Consider the following 18,177-nt stretch of genomic DNA (forward strand, 5'->3'; position numbering starts at 1 on the left):
GATATACTTTTCATTCATATTATGTTTTTTGGGTTATATGGTGGGCATCACAAATGTCATATACTTTGGATTCTGTTATAAGAATATTGATGTTTTTAACAGGTCACATTTTATTTGTTTTTGTTTATTCTCCAGAGTTCTTAGGTATTTGTTCTTCGTTTTGTTGTTGGACATCACCTGTATGTTAGGATCTTACTCCAACATATTGGCTATTTCTTTAAGACTCAGTTTTTTTATCTGATAGATGGGGACGAAAAATAGTACAGTACTTAACTCTAAGATTGTTAAGGAAACTAAATGAGATAATTTAAAGGATGCAGAACAATGTGACACATAGCAAAAACTCAGCATATATTAGCTGTATTGTTATGATTTTTGGTCAATAACATCTACCTTAGAAGGTTATCAATATTGAATAAATGTTAAATATATATGTAAAGAAGTAAGCCTAGTAACTACCACATGGAAAGGGTTCAATAAATGACAGTATTTATGTTAGTCAATATGCATGATCTTTTAAAAATATCTTTAAGTTTATTTATTTTTGAGAGAGCGAGAGCAGGAGAACCCCAAATAGGCTCCACCCTCTAACTCAGAGCCTGATGCTGGGCTTGAACTTATGAACCCTGAGATCATGACCTGAGCCAAAATCCAAAATCAGATGCCTAACTGACTGAGCCACCCAGGTGCCCCAAGATGAATAATCTTTTTATAGATGGTGGTGCAAATGGAACCTTTCAAATAAGTGGGGATAGCATGAGCCAAAGATAAGAAGTAGAAGTATCGGGGTGCCTGGGTGGCTCAGTCGTTAAGCGGCCGACTTCGGCTCAGGTCATGATCTCGCGGTCCGTGAGTTCAGGCCCCGGGTTGGGCTCTGTGCTGACAGCTCAGAGCCTGGAGCCTGTTTCAGATTCTGTGTCTCCCTCTCTCTGACCCTCCCCCGTTCATGCTCTGTCTCTCTCTGTCTCAAAAATAAATAAACGTTAAAAAAAAAAAAAATTAAAAAAAAAAAAAGAAGTAGAAGTATCTAAGTCTTATTCAGAAGTTGTGACTATTATATTTGACTTATAGGGTTCTTAAAGGGAATAATATAAAAAGTAAGGGTACAAAAGATGAAAGTATAAATTTAAAATTAGCAACCCAGCACCCCAAATGAAGAGTATCTCTGAATTGGCTTAGCTGTCTGTAGAAAAAATATTCATTAGACACCTATTTGTTGAAAACCTGTCATCCACCAAACATTCTGCTAAGTGCTTAGTATAAAGTAGTGAACAAAAACAGCATTGTCTCAACTTTCATAGAGCCTTGAGGATCTCCTAACCTATGTATGAACAAAATCATTTATTTTATATCTACCAAGTCTTGGGCATTGCACTAAGATATTAATGTAACTTAAGACAATGCAGACAGCACAGTGTTAACTCTCCTACTTCTTGTCTGTTGTTTGGTAATGTCCCTATAGCTAAGTTGACTGTATAATTTATCTTCCAAATTGGATTGCTTCTGAGACTGAAAGAAGTCACTGTTAATAAATTTCACCAGATGATAGGTAAAAACGGGCAAATGGGTGTATATGTATACCAAGGCTCTTTACATATAATGATTTCTTTAGAAGCTCACATGTGAAGAAACTATAGCCACAGATTTTTTTTTTTTTTTTTGGCTTACCTGTATGTACATATTAAATTGATTTTCCCTGGAGTGCCTGGGTGGCACAGACTACGGTTAAGCCTAAGACTTTTGCTCAGGTCATGATCTCACAGTTCGTGAGCTTGAGCCCCACATCAATCCTCTCCCTACCAGCTTCAGATCCTCTGTGTCCCTCTCTCTTCCCCTCCCTGATCACTACCCCCACCACCTCAAAAATAAATAAACATTTAAAAACTAAAAAATAAAATAAATTAATTTTACCCAATGTTTCATCCTTACTTCTCTTTTATCTCTTGACTATGCTTATAGTTTTACCTAAAAATCTCTGTGTTATTGGCTCCAAATATTTGTCTCCAGATATGCCCTCTCTTAGATCATTTAGATTCAGCTCATTTACCTACCTGTTTGCTAGACATCTGTAGCAACTAACTGCTTATGATAGCTTCTGACTTTATATTTTATAAAACAAAATTTCACATATTTTTTTCTTTTTTTCACTTCTGCATCTTTGTGACTCTCCTCCCATCCCCTGGGAATGCCTTGTTTCCTATTCTCTTGCCCACACCTTTGCAAATTAATTGAATTTTCCCATATACGCAAAAGGTGGGCCTTATAGTATTACAAGTGTAAAACAAATACTCTTCTTAAAACTAACCCAGCTGTTACCTTCTCCAGAGCAGTTTTGCTGACAACTGCCTACCCTAACCCAGATAGGGTGAAGTGTCTTTCTTCTATGTTTTCAACACCTCCTGTGTATACATACTTTTATCTTAACATTTGCCACAATATTTTGAAGAAATCTGCTTTACTTAGTTGCCTCCACTACTATACTATAAGGTTTCTTGAGCCATCACTGTCTTCATTTTTTGAAGATTCTAGCTCATAGTAGGTAGTACCAACATATTTATTCATCTTTATTCATCTTAGTCAAGTTGAGCTTTTCACCTACAAAACTATAATTAAAGAAGCTGAACTTACTTAGTGAGGTGATTTTTAGATCACACCCACGGATGAGGCTGGTTGTTAGGAGAACCAACCACATAGTTAGAGGTTTGGAAATTTTAATCCCAACCCTCAACCTCTGGAAAGAGGAGAGGGGAGGGAGATCGAATTAAATCCTCAATGGCCAATGATTGAATCAACCATGCCTATGTAATGAAGCCTTCATAAAAACCCCAAAGGACTGGGTTCTGAGAGCTTCCATGTTGGTGAACACGTGGAGATTTGTACAGTGATGTGCTTGGAGAAGGAGCATGGAAGCTTTGTGACCTTTTCCCATACCTTCCCCGATGTATCTCTTCTGTTTGGCTGCTGGTGAGTTGTTACATCCTTTTACCATAAACCAATAATATAGTAAGTAAAATGTTTCTCTGAATTCTTTGAGCCACTCTAGCAAATTGAACCCAGAGGAGGTTCGTGGAACCTCCAATCTATAGCCAGCTGGTCAGAAGCACGGGTGATAACCTGGACTTATTGGCATCTGAAGATGATAGGGGTTCTTCTGGACTGAACCTTTAACCTGTGGGATGTGATCCTGTCTCCAGGTAGATGTTGTCGTATTTGAGTTGAATTTCAGGACACCCAGTTGGTGTTGGAGCATATTTTGATGGTATGGGGGGAAAATCCCAATCCCCCATATGAATTGAAATTAATAACCAGAACTTTAATTTATTAGCTTGTATTTTCTATCCCTGGTCTTTTATTCTTGGCCAGCTTTCTCATGCCAGGATTTATACATAAAATGAAATAACACAAGAGAGTACTTTTTCTAGGTAGTTGCCCAGACCATACCCTATTTACTTTACAACTGAAATTCTGGATTTTGTCCCTTTGTATCTAGTGCCTTGCTTTGGACCCAAACTTTTTTTCTTTTAATTAAAAAATTTTTTTTGAAATATTTATGAATTTTTGAGAGAGAGAGAGAGAGAGAGAGAGAGAGCGCATGAGTGGGGGAGGGGCAGAGAGAGAGGGAGACACAGAATTCTAAGCAGGCTCCAGGCTCTGAACTGTCAGCATAGAGCCCGACTTGGAGCTCGAACTCACAAACCGTGAGATCATGACCTGAGCCAAAGTCAGAGTCTCAACTGACTGAGCCACCCAGTGGCTCCAACTTCCATAAAACCTCCACCATCAGATTTGCATTTGACATATAAAGACTTTAAGAGAATTTTCTATTAGAAAAACTAAAATCTTTGTAGACTACGGTTAGTAGAGATGTAATTTTAATAGAGGAAATTAGTCAAATATGGAAAACATCTTTTTTCTAAGACTAATAAGCATAACTTTTTTCTAACCTGTACTTGCCACCTGATACTGAATTCATAAATAGGTTTGTCAGAAAATAAATATGTGAACAATAATGTGATTCAAGCTATTATATTAGTTAGGTTGGCTATAATAACAAATAGACCCAGAAATATATATTGACTCAAACATAATTGCCATTTATTTCTAGTTTATATGAGTCCAAGTTTGACTAATCCTGGCCAGTGAGTAGTTTTTCAAGCAGTGATCCTGGGAGCCAGGGACTTTCCACCTTGTGGATTCACCATCTTCTAGGGCCTTATTCTTATCTCTGTACAGTGAGTCGGAAAAAGAAAGAAAATATAGAAAAGATATATTTGTTTCTTAATAGCCTTGAGCTGGAAATGACACATAGCACTTCTGCCCACATTTCACTGTAGAGGACTTTGTCTCATCACCACACATAATAGCAAAGGAGGCTGAGGGATTCATGTGTCAAATATAAGAAAAAGCAATGTTAATGGTAGCTATTAGTTCCCACCAGAATTAAGACAAATATGGTAAAATGGATTACAAATTCCTTTTCAATATGAGATAATAAATATATCTAAAAATAATATGCATGGTGAAGTACTAAATGTAAGATAAGATACTGCTATTGAGTTATTGCAAGTTAAGTAATTGTGAGAGATAATGTAGGAAATATAGGAATCAGTGCATTTTTATGTTAAATGGTTTCAATAGTGATTTCCCTCTCCAAAATCACTATTAAAACACAAGTTTATAAAGAACATCAGTAGGGAAAAATGTTTCTTAATAAAGCCAATGCAGGTTCTTGTCAACTTTATTAATGTAGCTTTCAAAATAATAGGGACAGAAAATAAACTGTGCTTAGCACTTACATAATGTATTATATTTGTCTTCCCTGTGGTGTAGGTCAGAAGGAATCTGAAGATGAAACTGAAGGTGAAGAATTGGATGCCAGCTTTAGGATATCAGTGTTCAAACTACCCATACATACTTCAGGTTCACTCAAGTATGCTGCATTATTGAAAGAAAAGGAGCAAGATTATTTTCCTACATATGTCCAGCCATTTTCTACCACTCATCAAAACCCAGAAATTACAAAAAAGGACATGCTGTTGAAGGGTAATGTAAGAAAAGAGTTTTTTACAACACACAGAACTGGTATAAAACTCCGAACACTTTGTGATATTGATAAATGTTATTCAGAACAAAAGAAGCAAGAAAGCCATAAAAAAAAAATAACAGCTGTAACTCTGGCACAAGTTGCCCAGGAAAGAGTTAGCTTAGCTGTTCAAGAAAACTTAAATAAGAAAAAAAATGCTGCACAAAAACTAATTGCAAAAGATAATGAGACAATTCGGAATGGTTTACAACAACTTTGGCAGGACAGATTCAATTACCTTGAAAAAGTTAAAGAGAGGAGAGCTCGGTTTCTGAAAGAAAAAAAACAAAATGCTGAAGACCGTTTATTAATTCAAAACATAAGTAATGAGCGTACTCTTTTATGCAAAGGAATGATTAAAATGGACAGATTGAGGAAGAATCAGGCTGTCTTACAAGAGAAAAGTCTGATTGTTCAGCAAAGACTAGAAATGGAAAAATATCAAAAGAATTTACTTAAACAAATGAAGGAAATTAGGTAAGTACAGTCTTGATATTATAGAAACTTTTAAGTCCATTACATGTGAATATTGCATACTAAGTGCTGAGATCTAATAAACAGTACTTTGTTTACAACATGATATATTCTCTTTGAAAAAATAGAAACTACAACAAAGATGAGACAATAAAACGACTGTATCTCATCCCACCTCCACCCTTATCCGATAAAACCTGCTTCTCAAACAATGTTTTTTCTTATCATAAATGGCATCGTCATTATCCTCTTGACAGTGCTAGAAATCTCAGTGTCTTTTACAACTCAGTCTGTCTCATCACCAATATCCAGTATGTTTCCTTAATCATTTTTCTGCTAAAGGGAGTCTCAAACTGATCCTTTTAGATCCCTCTTTTCCCATTCTAATGCACACTCTCATAATCACTCTAAGAATTCACCTTTTATCCTTCCAGGTGAAAGTTCCATCTCCATTCTCCAGACTTCCTTTCCTCAACGCATAGCGGTTCTCCAGCCTACAAGCCTCAACTGTCTTTAAAATTTAGTTCTGATCTTTTGTTTTTGTTTTGGCTCCCTCCCTCTCTAGCCTTTTTTATTATTTTTTCTTTTTCCCTTTTTTTCTTTTTTTTTCTTTTTCTTTTTAAAAACTGAGAAAAAACTGAGAGTTGATGGGGGGTGGGAGGGAGGGGAGGGCGGGTGATGGGTATTGAGGAGGGCATCTGTTGGGATGAGCACTGGGTGTTGTATGGAAACCAATTTGACAATAAATTTCATATTTAAAAAAAATTAGTTCTGATCATGTTACTTCCTACTTGTGTATATTGACACCTTGCAATTGTCCACAGTATAAAATCTAATCTAAGTGGCATTTCAGACATCATGCTTTGTTCCAGTTTATCCAGACTCATCTCACTAAATTTTCTGCCATAGCTTCCTCTCTCTTCCCCTAAAAGCACTCTGGATTTGCTCCTGATAGATTAAATTATTCTCTACTCCCTACTCAGATTTGGAGTTTCTTATTCCAGTGACCTTACTAATACTATCCCCTTTTTCTTCAAATATGCACTCTGAAAGTGTACTACCAGCCCACAATGTTAGTGCTATCTACATATCATTATGCAACACAAGCCTCTATGTTATTATGCAAATTAGAATGCTTTGGAGTGCTCAGATTGGTGAGGATAAGATACTTGTTATTGTTTCTCCAGGGAGACAACATCACTAGTGGCTGATTCTTGCTGAGTGTGGCTGTGTTTCGCCCCTATTTGTTCCCATCATGCAGTGTATGAACTGTACAACCACTGACAAAATTCATCCTTTTATTATTCATCCTTTAGTAACCAACTGAAATAGTATCTTCACTTTTAACCCTTCCCCAACTGCTCTTACAGTCTGAATTAATCGTTTTCATTTGGCAGTTCTTTCATAACACTTTATTTAAATCTCAGTTATAGCAGTTATCCCAAGACAGCCTATATCAGGTTAGCTTGTAAAGTCCTTTATAAGATAATTTGGTCTATCTTTCCATTTCAGTATCTAGTACAATGCTTAGCTTCCAAATTATTGCATAATTATTTATTGAAGAAAATAGGTAAAAAAAATTTTGAAACCCAGTTTTTTTAAATTAGTAATGGTTGTATGTAAGTCCATTTAAATCATATACTAGAGCCTGTGGGGCATGGCAAATTTTACCATACTTACACCAATAGCTTAAGTATTAAGTACACTTATTAATACTTAAGCCATTGTTGGGGCGCCTGGGTGGCGCAGTCGGTTAAGCGTCCGACTTCAGCCAGGTCACGATCTCGCGGTCCGTGAGTTCGAGCCCGGCGTCAGGCTCTGAGCTGATGGCTGGGAGCCTGGAGCCTGCTTCCGATTCTGTGTCTCCCTCTCTCTCTGCCCCTCCCCCGTTCATGCTCTGTCTCTCTCTGTCCCAAAAATAAATAAAAAACGTTGAAAAAAAAATAAAAAAAAATACTTAAGCCATTGCAATGAGAAATAATGCATATTTTTTCAAAATGCTTGTATAGTGAAGATATGTAGCCAGAATTATTAAATATATACGAAAAATATAATTAACCAAGTTTTGAGAATAGCTTCACTAGCTATTAAAATACATATCTAAGAACAAGTTCTTATTTCATGATAATAAATTTTTCGTACACATTTTTTTCTTTCTCTCTGTGATCATTGGCATTTCTACTGAGGAATACTTACCTTCAGTTAGAATTATTCACATGGTAATTCACTTTCAGCTGTTGAAGATGTCAGGTGATGTGGGGACATAAAGATTATTTGGCCCCAAGAAACTGAAAATCTAGGTGGGAGATAAGTCATCAGGCAATAAGACTGCCAGAGTTAAATAATAATACAAACAATAATATAAAAACTATCAAAGGACAAAATTAAAATTTCCAGTTAAATGGTAGGTAATAAATAGATGAGAGTAATCTAAGATACCTTCAAAGAGAGGGCATAACTAAACATCAAAGTGTTAATTCATTTCAGTTCTTCCCTACACTCATACAAAAATTAGTAACATATTCTTGATCCTCTAAGAACCCACAGTTCAATGGCAAATATAAGCGTATATTTGAATCATTACAAAACATAGAAGTAGGAAAATTACAACTGTGAATTTGAATTTGGAAAAGAAGAAAGCTGAGAGGAAATTATTATTGGCAGAATGGATGAGCAAAATTGGAGAGCTCAGAATAGGAAATGTGGGGGGAGAGGAAGGATGTAGTGAATACTGTTCTACTTACAGCAGAGTTTATGAAGGAGAGTAGTTGAAAGTACAATTGCTTAAGAAACATTAAATTGGATTAGAAATGGCCTGTAAAGCTCAGTGGATAGTCACATGTCAAAGACCACTAGGAATACTACCAGGAAAAAAAAATTGCATTTTAAACATGCGTTTTACCACAGACCCTGCTTTTTAAGAAATGCCTTAGAACACTTATTCTCAGAATACATTTTGGACAAAGAAGTCTCAAACAAATGCAAAAATTTTTTTAAATTGTTTCATGATGATTTTGTGCAAAGGCTCTGAAAATTAGTATTGATTCAAAATATATTAAGCTATATTTAGTAAATTTAAGCTTTATTAATTTTCAAAGGATCTTTTTGTTGAGGTATAATTAGCATATATCATTCTATTAGTTTCAGGTGTACAGCATGTTTTAATAGTTGTATATATTGCAAAATAATCACACTAAATCTAGTTAACATCTGTCACCACACATAATTACAATTGTTTTTCTTGTGATGAGAACTTTTAAGATTAATTTTTCAGCAACTTTTAAATATGCAATACAAGTATTATTAACTATAGTCACCATGCTGTACATTACATAACATAACTTACTTATTTTATAACTAGAAGTTTGTACCTTTTGACCCCCTTACGTTTTACCCACTCCCCATCCCCTACCTCTGGCAAGCACCAATGTGTTCTCTACATCTGTGAGCTCTGTTTGTTTGCTTGTTTAGATTCCACATATAGGTGAGATCATGTAATATTTGTCTTTCTGACTTATTTTACTTAGTATAGTGTCCTCAAGTCCATCCATGTTGTTGCAAATAGCAAGATTTCCTTCTTTTTATGGATGAATAATATTCCATTGTATATATACCACATCTTCTTTACAAAGGATATTTTTTTAGAATGTAAAACTGTTACTCAAATATAAAATAAACACATCAAAGATTTTATTTAACTCATTAAAGAACCAGTAAGATGTTATAACCAGTTCAAATGACAGTTCTAAGAGCGTGTATATGTAAAGGCAATCAGGAATGCCAAAATAAATTTAGTCATTATCCACTGGCAATAATCAATTATAACTCCATTGGACAAAATTCACTTATACTTTATAGACAAGAATCATCTGTATTACTCATAGTTTTATTCAACTTATAAAGTTGTAAAATAGATCAAAGAGATTGAAAGGTACAGATAACTCTGAAGGGCGCACCAGACAGGATTCCCAGTAATTTTTGTTTTTTTACTCTTTCAAAGTCTTTCACACAATTTCATCTGATATTAGATTGAAGCTTATCAGTCACAGTTTTATCCTGGTGACATTTTAACTGTCCTAACAATGTAAATACATATGTTTAAGGCTTGTCTAGAAATACTTAGAGATCCATATAGCTGCTTATTTCATCTACATTTAAAAAAATACTATTGAAGTATAGTTTACATGCAAAGCCATATTAGTTTCAGGTATACAGCATAATGATTTGACAATTCTATAAATTACTCATTGCTCACCACCTTAAATGTAGTTACCTTCTGTCACCATATAACATTATTGCAATAGTATTGACTGTATTCCTGATGCTGTATTTTTCATCTCTGTGTTGCCAGAGGGAAGTCGGTTGGGGGAGGGGTGAAATAGGTGAAAGGGATTGAAAGGTACAACTTCCAGTTATAGAATAAATAAATCATTTACGTTTTTAACTGCCATAATTAAAAACTATGGGGTGTCTGGGTGGCTTAGCAAGTTAAGCATCAGACTCTTGATTTCAGCTCAGGTCATGACCTCACAGTTCATGATTTGGAGCCCTGCTTTGAGCTCTGTGCTGGCAGACAGTCTGAGATTCTTTCCCTCTCCTTCTCTCTTTGACCCTCACCCGCTCGTGTTCTCTCTCTCTCTCTCTCCCCTCTCTTTTTCCCTCTCTCTAAATAAATAAATAAAATTTAAAAATAGTTTGTACTAGATAGGAGCATAACTAGCCTTTTCCTAGTTATAAGCAATTTTTGAACTATTACTGAGGTTCTTTACATACCTTTTTATGTATGAAAAATATTTCATATTTTTCTCTTCCAAAATTTAAAAACATTTTCCTTAATGTATACTCTGTGTGTGTGTGTGTGTGTGTGTGTGTGTGTGTGTGTATGATTTTTGGAAATTTTTATAATTTAATAAAAAATATATTTTGGAAAGAGAATGAAAACTAGTATGTCAAAATACAAACCTAGTACAAATCAATATTAGAGAAATTCAATCAGCTTAGTTTTATCAGAGTAAATTGAATGTCTGGCCATCATTAATTTGTAGAGGATACAGAGTCAAATGAGCTTTCTAATGTATCTTAACTGAATTATCTTCTTTTGTAAGGTGCTGCAAAGATATTATCCTTATCCTTGAAAACATACAGGAATAAGGCAATGTTCTGGTTATGTAGGTAATATGTCCTAAAAGGCATTACTGAGTTTTATTATAAATGTTTCCAAGTGAAGATTTTGTATCAACATGCAGAAAAGAGCTGTGAGTCAAAAAAGTAAAATCTTTCTAGAGACTTAAGCGGTTTTTTGGCTCTTTTTCTCTTGGTTGATTCTTCACTAGTGTATCAAACCACTTGACCTAAAAGCATTTTGATGAATCTCAATAACTGGTGAAGTCATTACTGAGAATGCAGTTTCTGATCCTGCTGTGGAATGAGGATGAATGAAAAAAGAAAGCGAAACCATACAGCTCTAGTTTAGAAAGTTGACAAAATGCCCCCAAGGGTATTTAAGAGTGAATAAAAAAGAGACATTGAAATGAAAGAATTTATTATATATCAGGTAAAAGCTGGTCATGAGCTTTCTAAAATATTCTTGTTCACACTCTGAAAAAGTGACGATACTGTTCAGGACAGAACAACAGGGTCCAGTAGAGTATCAATTAGCATGGACGACCTGGCACATAAGGTACTATCTAATTGCATCATCTTCTCCTTGTCCTTCGTTTGGTCATCAGTTTACCTCCTAGACTACTCTCTTCATTCACTGTGTGTTTATATTCTGGTTTGTAAGGCTTTTCTCCATCCAACTTCAGCTATAATCACAGTGAACTTCCAGATTCGTAAGAACAAACCTCCCAGTTGCCCAACAAAGATTTTTGGATTTCAACAACCTGTAAACTCATTTCCATAGACATGTAAAAGCCTCCTTGTCACTTGGAACTGCCCGACCTCTTAAATTTTAAGTTCTTGTATACTTGTTTGTGGGTAATTCTGTCTTTTCAATTCTTTTCTTCTGTTACTTTCACTACACACTTATTCAAATATATTGTGACACTCAGCCCTCAAATAAACTTCCTTATAGACTTCTTTTCTTTTCATTTTTGGTGTACCATCCAGAGTTCATATCAGTTATTCTTTTCTCCATTTCATTCAGTTTCTCTGAAGTCCTTTCATTGCCTCCACATTGTTAACCACCCCAACTGCCACCTTGGAATAATCCAACTATCTTTACTTCTTGCATTGCAGTTAAAATGACTGAAAGAGATTACTAATTTGTAGATTTACACTAATATTAATTATATGGCCTCCAACTTGAGCTGCTCCTTCATTTGCTTACTATTTTTCCTTTTACTCACAAAAGTACATACATGGCAACAAGAACTTTGCATATGTAATTAAGAGTACTAATTCATCAACCTTTAAATAGAGAAATTATCCTATATTATGCAGGTGGGTCCAGTGCATCACATGAGACTTCACATGCAGGGACAGAAAAGAAAGAGAGATTCAGAGTAGAAGGATTTGATATGATATTGCTGACTTGAAGCTGGAGGAGGTTATGTCGAAAAGTGAGAAGGAAATGAATTCTGACAACAACCAACAATTTTGGAAAGAGGACCTCACAATCTGATCAGAACCACAGCCCTGGCTGACACCTTGATTTCAGCCTTGTGAGAACCGAAGCAGAAAACCCAGATGATGATCCATGCTGTGCCTGGACTTTTGATCCATGAAAACCATGAGATAATAAAATGGTAGTTGTTGTCAGCCAATACATTTATGGTAATATGTTATACAGCAGTAGAAAAATCCAAACTCTTTGTTGTTCCTTCCCCAAGTTTGCCTTGGTTAGTCTAGGACCTTTGCATTGCCATATAATTCAAATTTTAATAAATTCAAAATACCTAAATTTAATACATTTAAAATAAATTTTAATCTAAATTTAATCTTCTATATATTTAAGACAAATTTAAATGTTAATTTCTACGCAAAAGACTCTTGACATATTAATTGGGATTGCATTGAATCTATAGATAAATTTGGGGAGAATTGACATCATGATAATATTGTCTCCCAGTCCTTGAAATGGTAGAACTTAACATTAATTTAGATCATTTTTACTTTTTTCGGCAATATTTTATTATTTTCAGGCATAAGCCTTGTATATCTTTTTAAAAAATCTTTTTAGGGTTATTTATTTTTGAGAGAGAGAGAGAGTGCGTGAGCAGGGGGAGGGGCAGAGAGAGAGGGAGATATAGAATCCGAAGCAGGCTCTGGGCTCTAAACTGTCCTCTCAGAGCCAGAGGTGGGGCCCTGAACTCAGGAACCATTAGATCACGACCTGAGCCAAAGTCAGATGCTTAACCCACTGAGCCACCCAGGTGCCCCCCCATCTTGTATATCTTTTGTTAAACTTACATCTAAGTGTTTGTATGTTTTTATTTTTTTTGATGCTATTGTAAATAGAATTCTTTCTTAGTTTTGCTTTCCAATTGTTTGATCCTGGTATATATAAATATAATAGGTCATTATGTTTCTCTTACTCTTCAGTGCTTTTTAATAGTTTTTGTTTTGTTTTGTTTTGTTACATTTTGTCCATAGTTTATAATTGTTATCTATTTAATACACTTATTATACTTAACTACTACTATTAATTACATTTGCAAGGTCTCTTTTGCCATGACTTCTACTCTGCTACTTGTCCAGACATAGCTACTCTCCAGAGATCCAAACTCAAAATAGTTATAGCTATTTTCATGGAGTATTAAGTGTCAGGCATTCCTCTAAGGATTTTAAATGTATTTGCTCATTTACTTCTTACTAAACCGTATGAGTTAGTCTGTCCCTTTTTAAAGATGAAGAAAATGATTCAGATAGAGTTAAAATAATTTGCTCCAAATCACACAATCAATAAGCTGCAGATCTGGATCCCAATCCCAAGCAGGGTAGTTTTACTACCTTTCTCTTAAACCATAAGCCATTCCTTCTCGCTCTTGGTCATTACCACATCGATAGCCACACTCCTTAAACATAACGTTACCAAAAGAGAATTCCAATCTTTCTCTTCATCTGGCTGTTCTTCCTGTGTTTCCTATGCTGACGAATACCACTAATATCCATCCAATAAAAAGAGTTATTAAGTATCAGTGCACCTGGGTGGCTCAGTCGGTTAAGAATCTGACTTTGGCAGGTCATGATCTCACAGTCTATGAGTTCTAGCCCCGCATAGGGCCTTGTGCTGACAGCTCAGAGCCTGAATCTTGCTTCAGATTCTATGTCTCCCTATGTCTGCCCCTTCCCTGCTCGTGCTCTGTCTCTCTCCAAAAATAAATAAACATCGGGGTGCCTAGATGGCTCAGTCGGTTAAGCGTCCAACTTCAATTCAGCTCAGATCATGATCTTGCAGTTTGTGAGTTTGAGCCCCGCGTTAGTCTCGTGCTGACAGCTCAGAGCCTGGAGCCTGCTTCAGATTCTGTGTCTTCCTTTCTATCTGCCCTTCCCCTGCTCACACTCTGTCTCTCTCTCTCTCAAAAATAAATAAACATTTTAAAAAATTAAAAATAAATAAATAAACAAACATTAAAAATTTTTACAAAAAGGAATGCTTAAATGTCACACACTGTTCTAAGGATTTTATATGTATTAACTAATTTAGTCTTTTACTAACCCCCATGAATTGGATATCCCCTTTTTAAAAATGAAGAAATTGAGGCAAAGAGAACTTAAATAACTTGTGCAAAAATCACATAGTCAATAAGGCAGACTTTGTAGACTTTTGCCTTTCTTCTCCTCAAGTCCAGATTTCTGAGTATATCTGAATATAAATGAAGGGTTCCATGATCTGCTTGCTCTAAGTCTGTTTCTCCAGGCTTATCTGTTCCACTGTTCTCTTTCCCAGAACTTCATGACCCAGAAATTAGAGTGTTGTCACTTCTCAGAGCATGCCAAGCTATGCTCTCATCTTTGCCTTTATTTTAGCTGTTCATGCTATCTAAACAAATATACGTGAACAAAATGTTCTTCCCTTTTACTTTCTGCCTGAAAAGTGGAATACCATCTGAATGATATCATTTAAACTGAATTACCTCTAAAGACCCTATCTCCAAATACAGAAACATTGTAAGGTACTAGAGTTTAGGACTTCAACATGAATTTGGGGGTTGGAAATGGGGACACAATTCAGTCCATAATGGAGTCCTAGAAGAAGCTTGGATTTAGTGAGCCTTCAGTAAAAGTTTTGCAAATCAGAGCATAGTCTGATTTCGATGCTTTTTTGGGAATCTGTATCAGGGCTTATGGGAATTATGTTACAGCCAAGAGAAATCTTAGAAATATTAGCCTGATATGCATATTATTGAATAAATTATGGATATTATTGATATAATAAAATTTTATGAAATAAGTGGAGTTCTAATTTTTTCCCATTTGTATATGTCTTTTTTAAAGGCATCTACTTTTATATTAACACCCCGAATAAAGGTTATACTTTTAGTCATTTAAAAATATCTCATTCTATTACTTTTTTTCCTCTTAGGGCTCAAGAAACATATAAAAAACACTGTGAAGAAAAATTTGTTATCGATATGATTATCTTTCAAAAAGCATGTGAAAGATTTCAAGATGCTAAAACAAAAGTTGCGCTTGTGAGAAAGAATTTAGTCTTTAAAGTTCCCAATGGAACAACAAAATGAACCAATGCCATGTCACATCTGTGGTCACTTTGAATTATGGCTATTATATTTAGTTAAAGGACTTTGAAATAATACTATTAAAGAAAAAATACTGTATGTAACAAGATGTATTTGTATATAAATGTTCTAAAAATATAAAGAATAAAGCATTTGTCTTCTTGATCATAATTTAATTTAAATCAAGTTAACTTGACACCCCCAAAGGTGCCTTATATATCCAGATGTCCAAGGAACAATTAAAACTTATTTCATTAATTGCAGGAAATAGTGCAAAGGCATTACTTATATTGTTTCATATCCCAAGGATAGAAATCCTAAAGCTATTTTCAGTTTCTCTGGCATAGTAATTTCTGCCCCAGCTGCTGACTTTTATTAAGACACTGTGTACTTTCATTAGTTTCATTACCTACTTTCACATATTTAATTATATCTTGTTTATTTTGTTAAAACAGTATCTGAATTTTTTAATTCAAAATAAAAGTTTCATCATTATATCAGTGATTCGCATTCTTATAAGAATTAAAAAAATATAAAATATAAAAGGGAAATTAAACATTCTTTTTGGTTTTCTTAGAGATTGTAAGATTTTTGTACATTTACTTTTTTTTTTAATTTTTTTTTAACGTTTATTTATTTTTGAGACAGAGAGAGACAGAGCATGAACGGGGGAGGGTCAGAGAGAGAGGGAGACACAGAATCCGAAGCAGGCTCCAGGCTCTGAGCTGGCAGCACAGAGCCCAACGCGGGGTTGAACTCATGGACCGCGAGATCATGACCTGAGCTGAAGTCGGCCGCTTAACCGACTGAGCCACCCAGGCGCCCCATGTACATTTACTTTTGATGTATTTGCCTTTTGCATATATTTGAGAGAAGAAAGGAGAGACAGAGACAAAAGACACATAGTTACATAATTGTGTTTATAAAGTATACAGAACTAGTATATATATATTAATTTTAAGCCTAATGTATATTCATGGTATAAAATTAGAAAAAATAGAGATATAAGAAGGTATAAAATCTTTTGTAAAATTTAAGTTAATTTTCAATAGTTTTTCATTTTTCTACAAAAATAAATGCCTCAGATTTATTTTGACATTCTCACTTAATACAATGTAGCTAATGCCATTTAAATATCTCTAAAACTCGGGGCGCCTGGGTAGCTCAGTCAGTTGGGCGTCCGACTTCGGCTCAGGTCATGATCTCGTGGTCTGTGAGTTCGAGAGACCCGCGTCGGGCTCTGTGCTGACAGCTCAGAGCCTACAGCCTGTTTCAGATTCTGTGTCTCCCTCTCTCTCTGACCTTCCCCCATTCATGCTCTGTCTCTCTCTGTCTCAAAAATGAGTAAACGTTAAAAAAAATTTAAATATCTCTTTAATACTCATCAGTTATATATGCAAATTTTTAAGTGTTTATTTTTAAAATTCTCTTATTTTATTAGTCTATGGTAAATTTGCAAATATTAAGTATTTTACAGCAGCAGTTATTCACTTGTGCTATGCTGGACTGCCAAAAAATGCTTATACTATTTTCCTAATTTTGGTAAAATAATACCTGTCTATTTAATTCCATGGCACCAGCTCTCACTTTTCCTGTTAATTTGCAGATAACTAATGAGTAAGTCATATTGATATTTCTAATTATTCTTCAAAAAGAACAAAGGTAGATACTGTGAGGTGGCAAAAAGCATGACAGATATAGGTTCCCATGACAAGTTAGATAATCTCTCTGCTACCCCAGTTTTCCATTCTGTATTTGGAAACAATACATATCTTTGGGGGATTTAATGAAAAGAACAATCCATGTCATACAGTATTATTATGAGACTTAAATGAGAAGAAAACACATAACGCAACACGATGCCTTACACATAGTATGCACTTAATAAAGGTAAATGTGTAGTAACGGAGACAGAAGTCTTTTCTGTGTAATTACAGGAGGATTTGTCACCTTTTTATGTAAGAGTTGAGGAGAGACAAATGCCATTAAGAAATAGTAGAATTTTTTTGCATGATATATTTGAATATAATTTATACATTCAATCAGTAAAATTTGTTGAATGTTGACCTTCCTTTATTTTCCCATTTCATATTTATATTTTATAACCTTTATCACTCAATAATATCCTTGATCATTTCTATCTATCCATCTGTGAACTTCTTGAAGAAAAAACTTTTTATACTCATCTCTGTGTTTCTATTACTTTGAACTAAGGCAGATATTATATTACACACAATGTTTTGTTTTGTTTTGTTTTTTTATCTCTTTTTCTATTTAAGCTCTGTCCCAGGTCAATCTAATGACCTTTATTGCCACTAACTGTTTTGAAGAATAAAAAATCTGTATCTCTAAGTTATATCTTTAAGTATACAATATGCCTCCTATATTTCCAAAAGCATGCTAGGCTTGGAAGACCTAAAATATTTTTTTAAATCATACACTAAAGTGGAATTCACTGTGTTTTTATTTACTATTTCCTCCCTCCTCAATCTTGTTTCTTTTTCTATATTCCCAAACGTCCATAGATTCATTACCATCTAAATGGTTTTCCATATTAAAAGTTTAGAAGATATTTTTTATTGCTTTCTCTTACCCCAGTACATCTTATGAAATATGAAACCCTATAAATTCTATTTGCAGAAGGTCTCTGTGTCAGAGACTGTCTGGCTTTTCACCAAACCTATTTCCTGTTTCTCTAGGACACAGTCTATATTTCCCAGCCTCCCTTGCACAGTTAATTGGAGCACAGGACTGAATTTTGACCAATGAAATCTGAGTAAAAGTGATTGCCAACTCTTCAGGTGTGTACCATGCACTTTCCTATGATCTTTCTCTTCTTTGGCCACCTTGGAAAACATATGCTAAAAATGGCTGAGCCACAAGATGAAAAGAGCATCATGGGTTCCTGAATCACTGCTTGTACTGTGATCAAAAACA

General features: G+C 34.9%; 1 protein-coding gene across 4 annotated transcripts in view; it reads left to right on the plus strand.

Annotated features, from left to right (window-relative positions):
* LRRIQ3 (leucine rich repeats and IQ motif containing 3) overlaps positions 1-18,035 on the plus strand; it is a 221,802-nt gene extending 203,767 nt beyond the window's left edge. For 2 of the 4 annotated variants that reach the window (XM_058716970.1, XM_058716967.1), the window contains 2 exons: positions 4,831-5,560; positions 15,087-15,405. In XM_058716970.1, the coding sequence (XP_058572953.1) occupies positions 4,831-5,560; positions 15,087-15,243 (887 nt within the window). In that variant the 3' untranslated portion in view covers positions 15,244-15,405. Of the gene's footprint in view, positions 1-4,830; positions 5,561-5,991; positions 6,194-15,086; positions 15,406-17,939 lie in introns of those variants that run through there. The other 2 variants (XM_058716968.1, XM_058716969.1) reach the window with 2 other exon arrangements.
* The last annotated feature ends 142 nt before the right edge of the window (positions 18,036-18,177 follow it).

This window comes from Neofelis nebulosa, chromosome 2, assembly GCF_028018385.1.
Source record: "Neofelis nebulosa isolate mNeoNeb1 chromosome 2, mNeoNeb1.pri, whole genome shotgun sequence".
Lineage (NCBI taxonomy): Eukaryota > Metazoa > Chordata > Mammalia > Carnivora > Felidae > Neofelis > Neofelis nebulosa.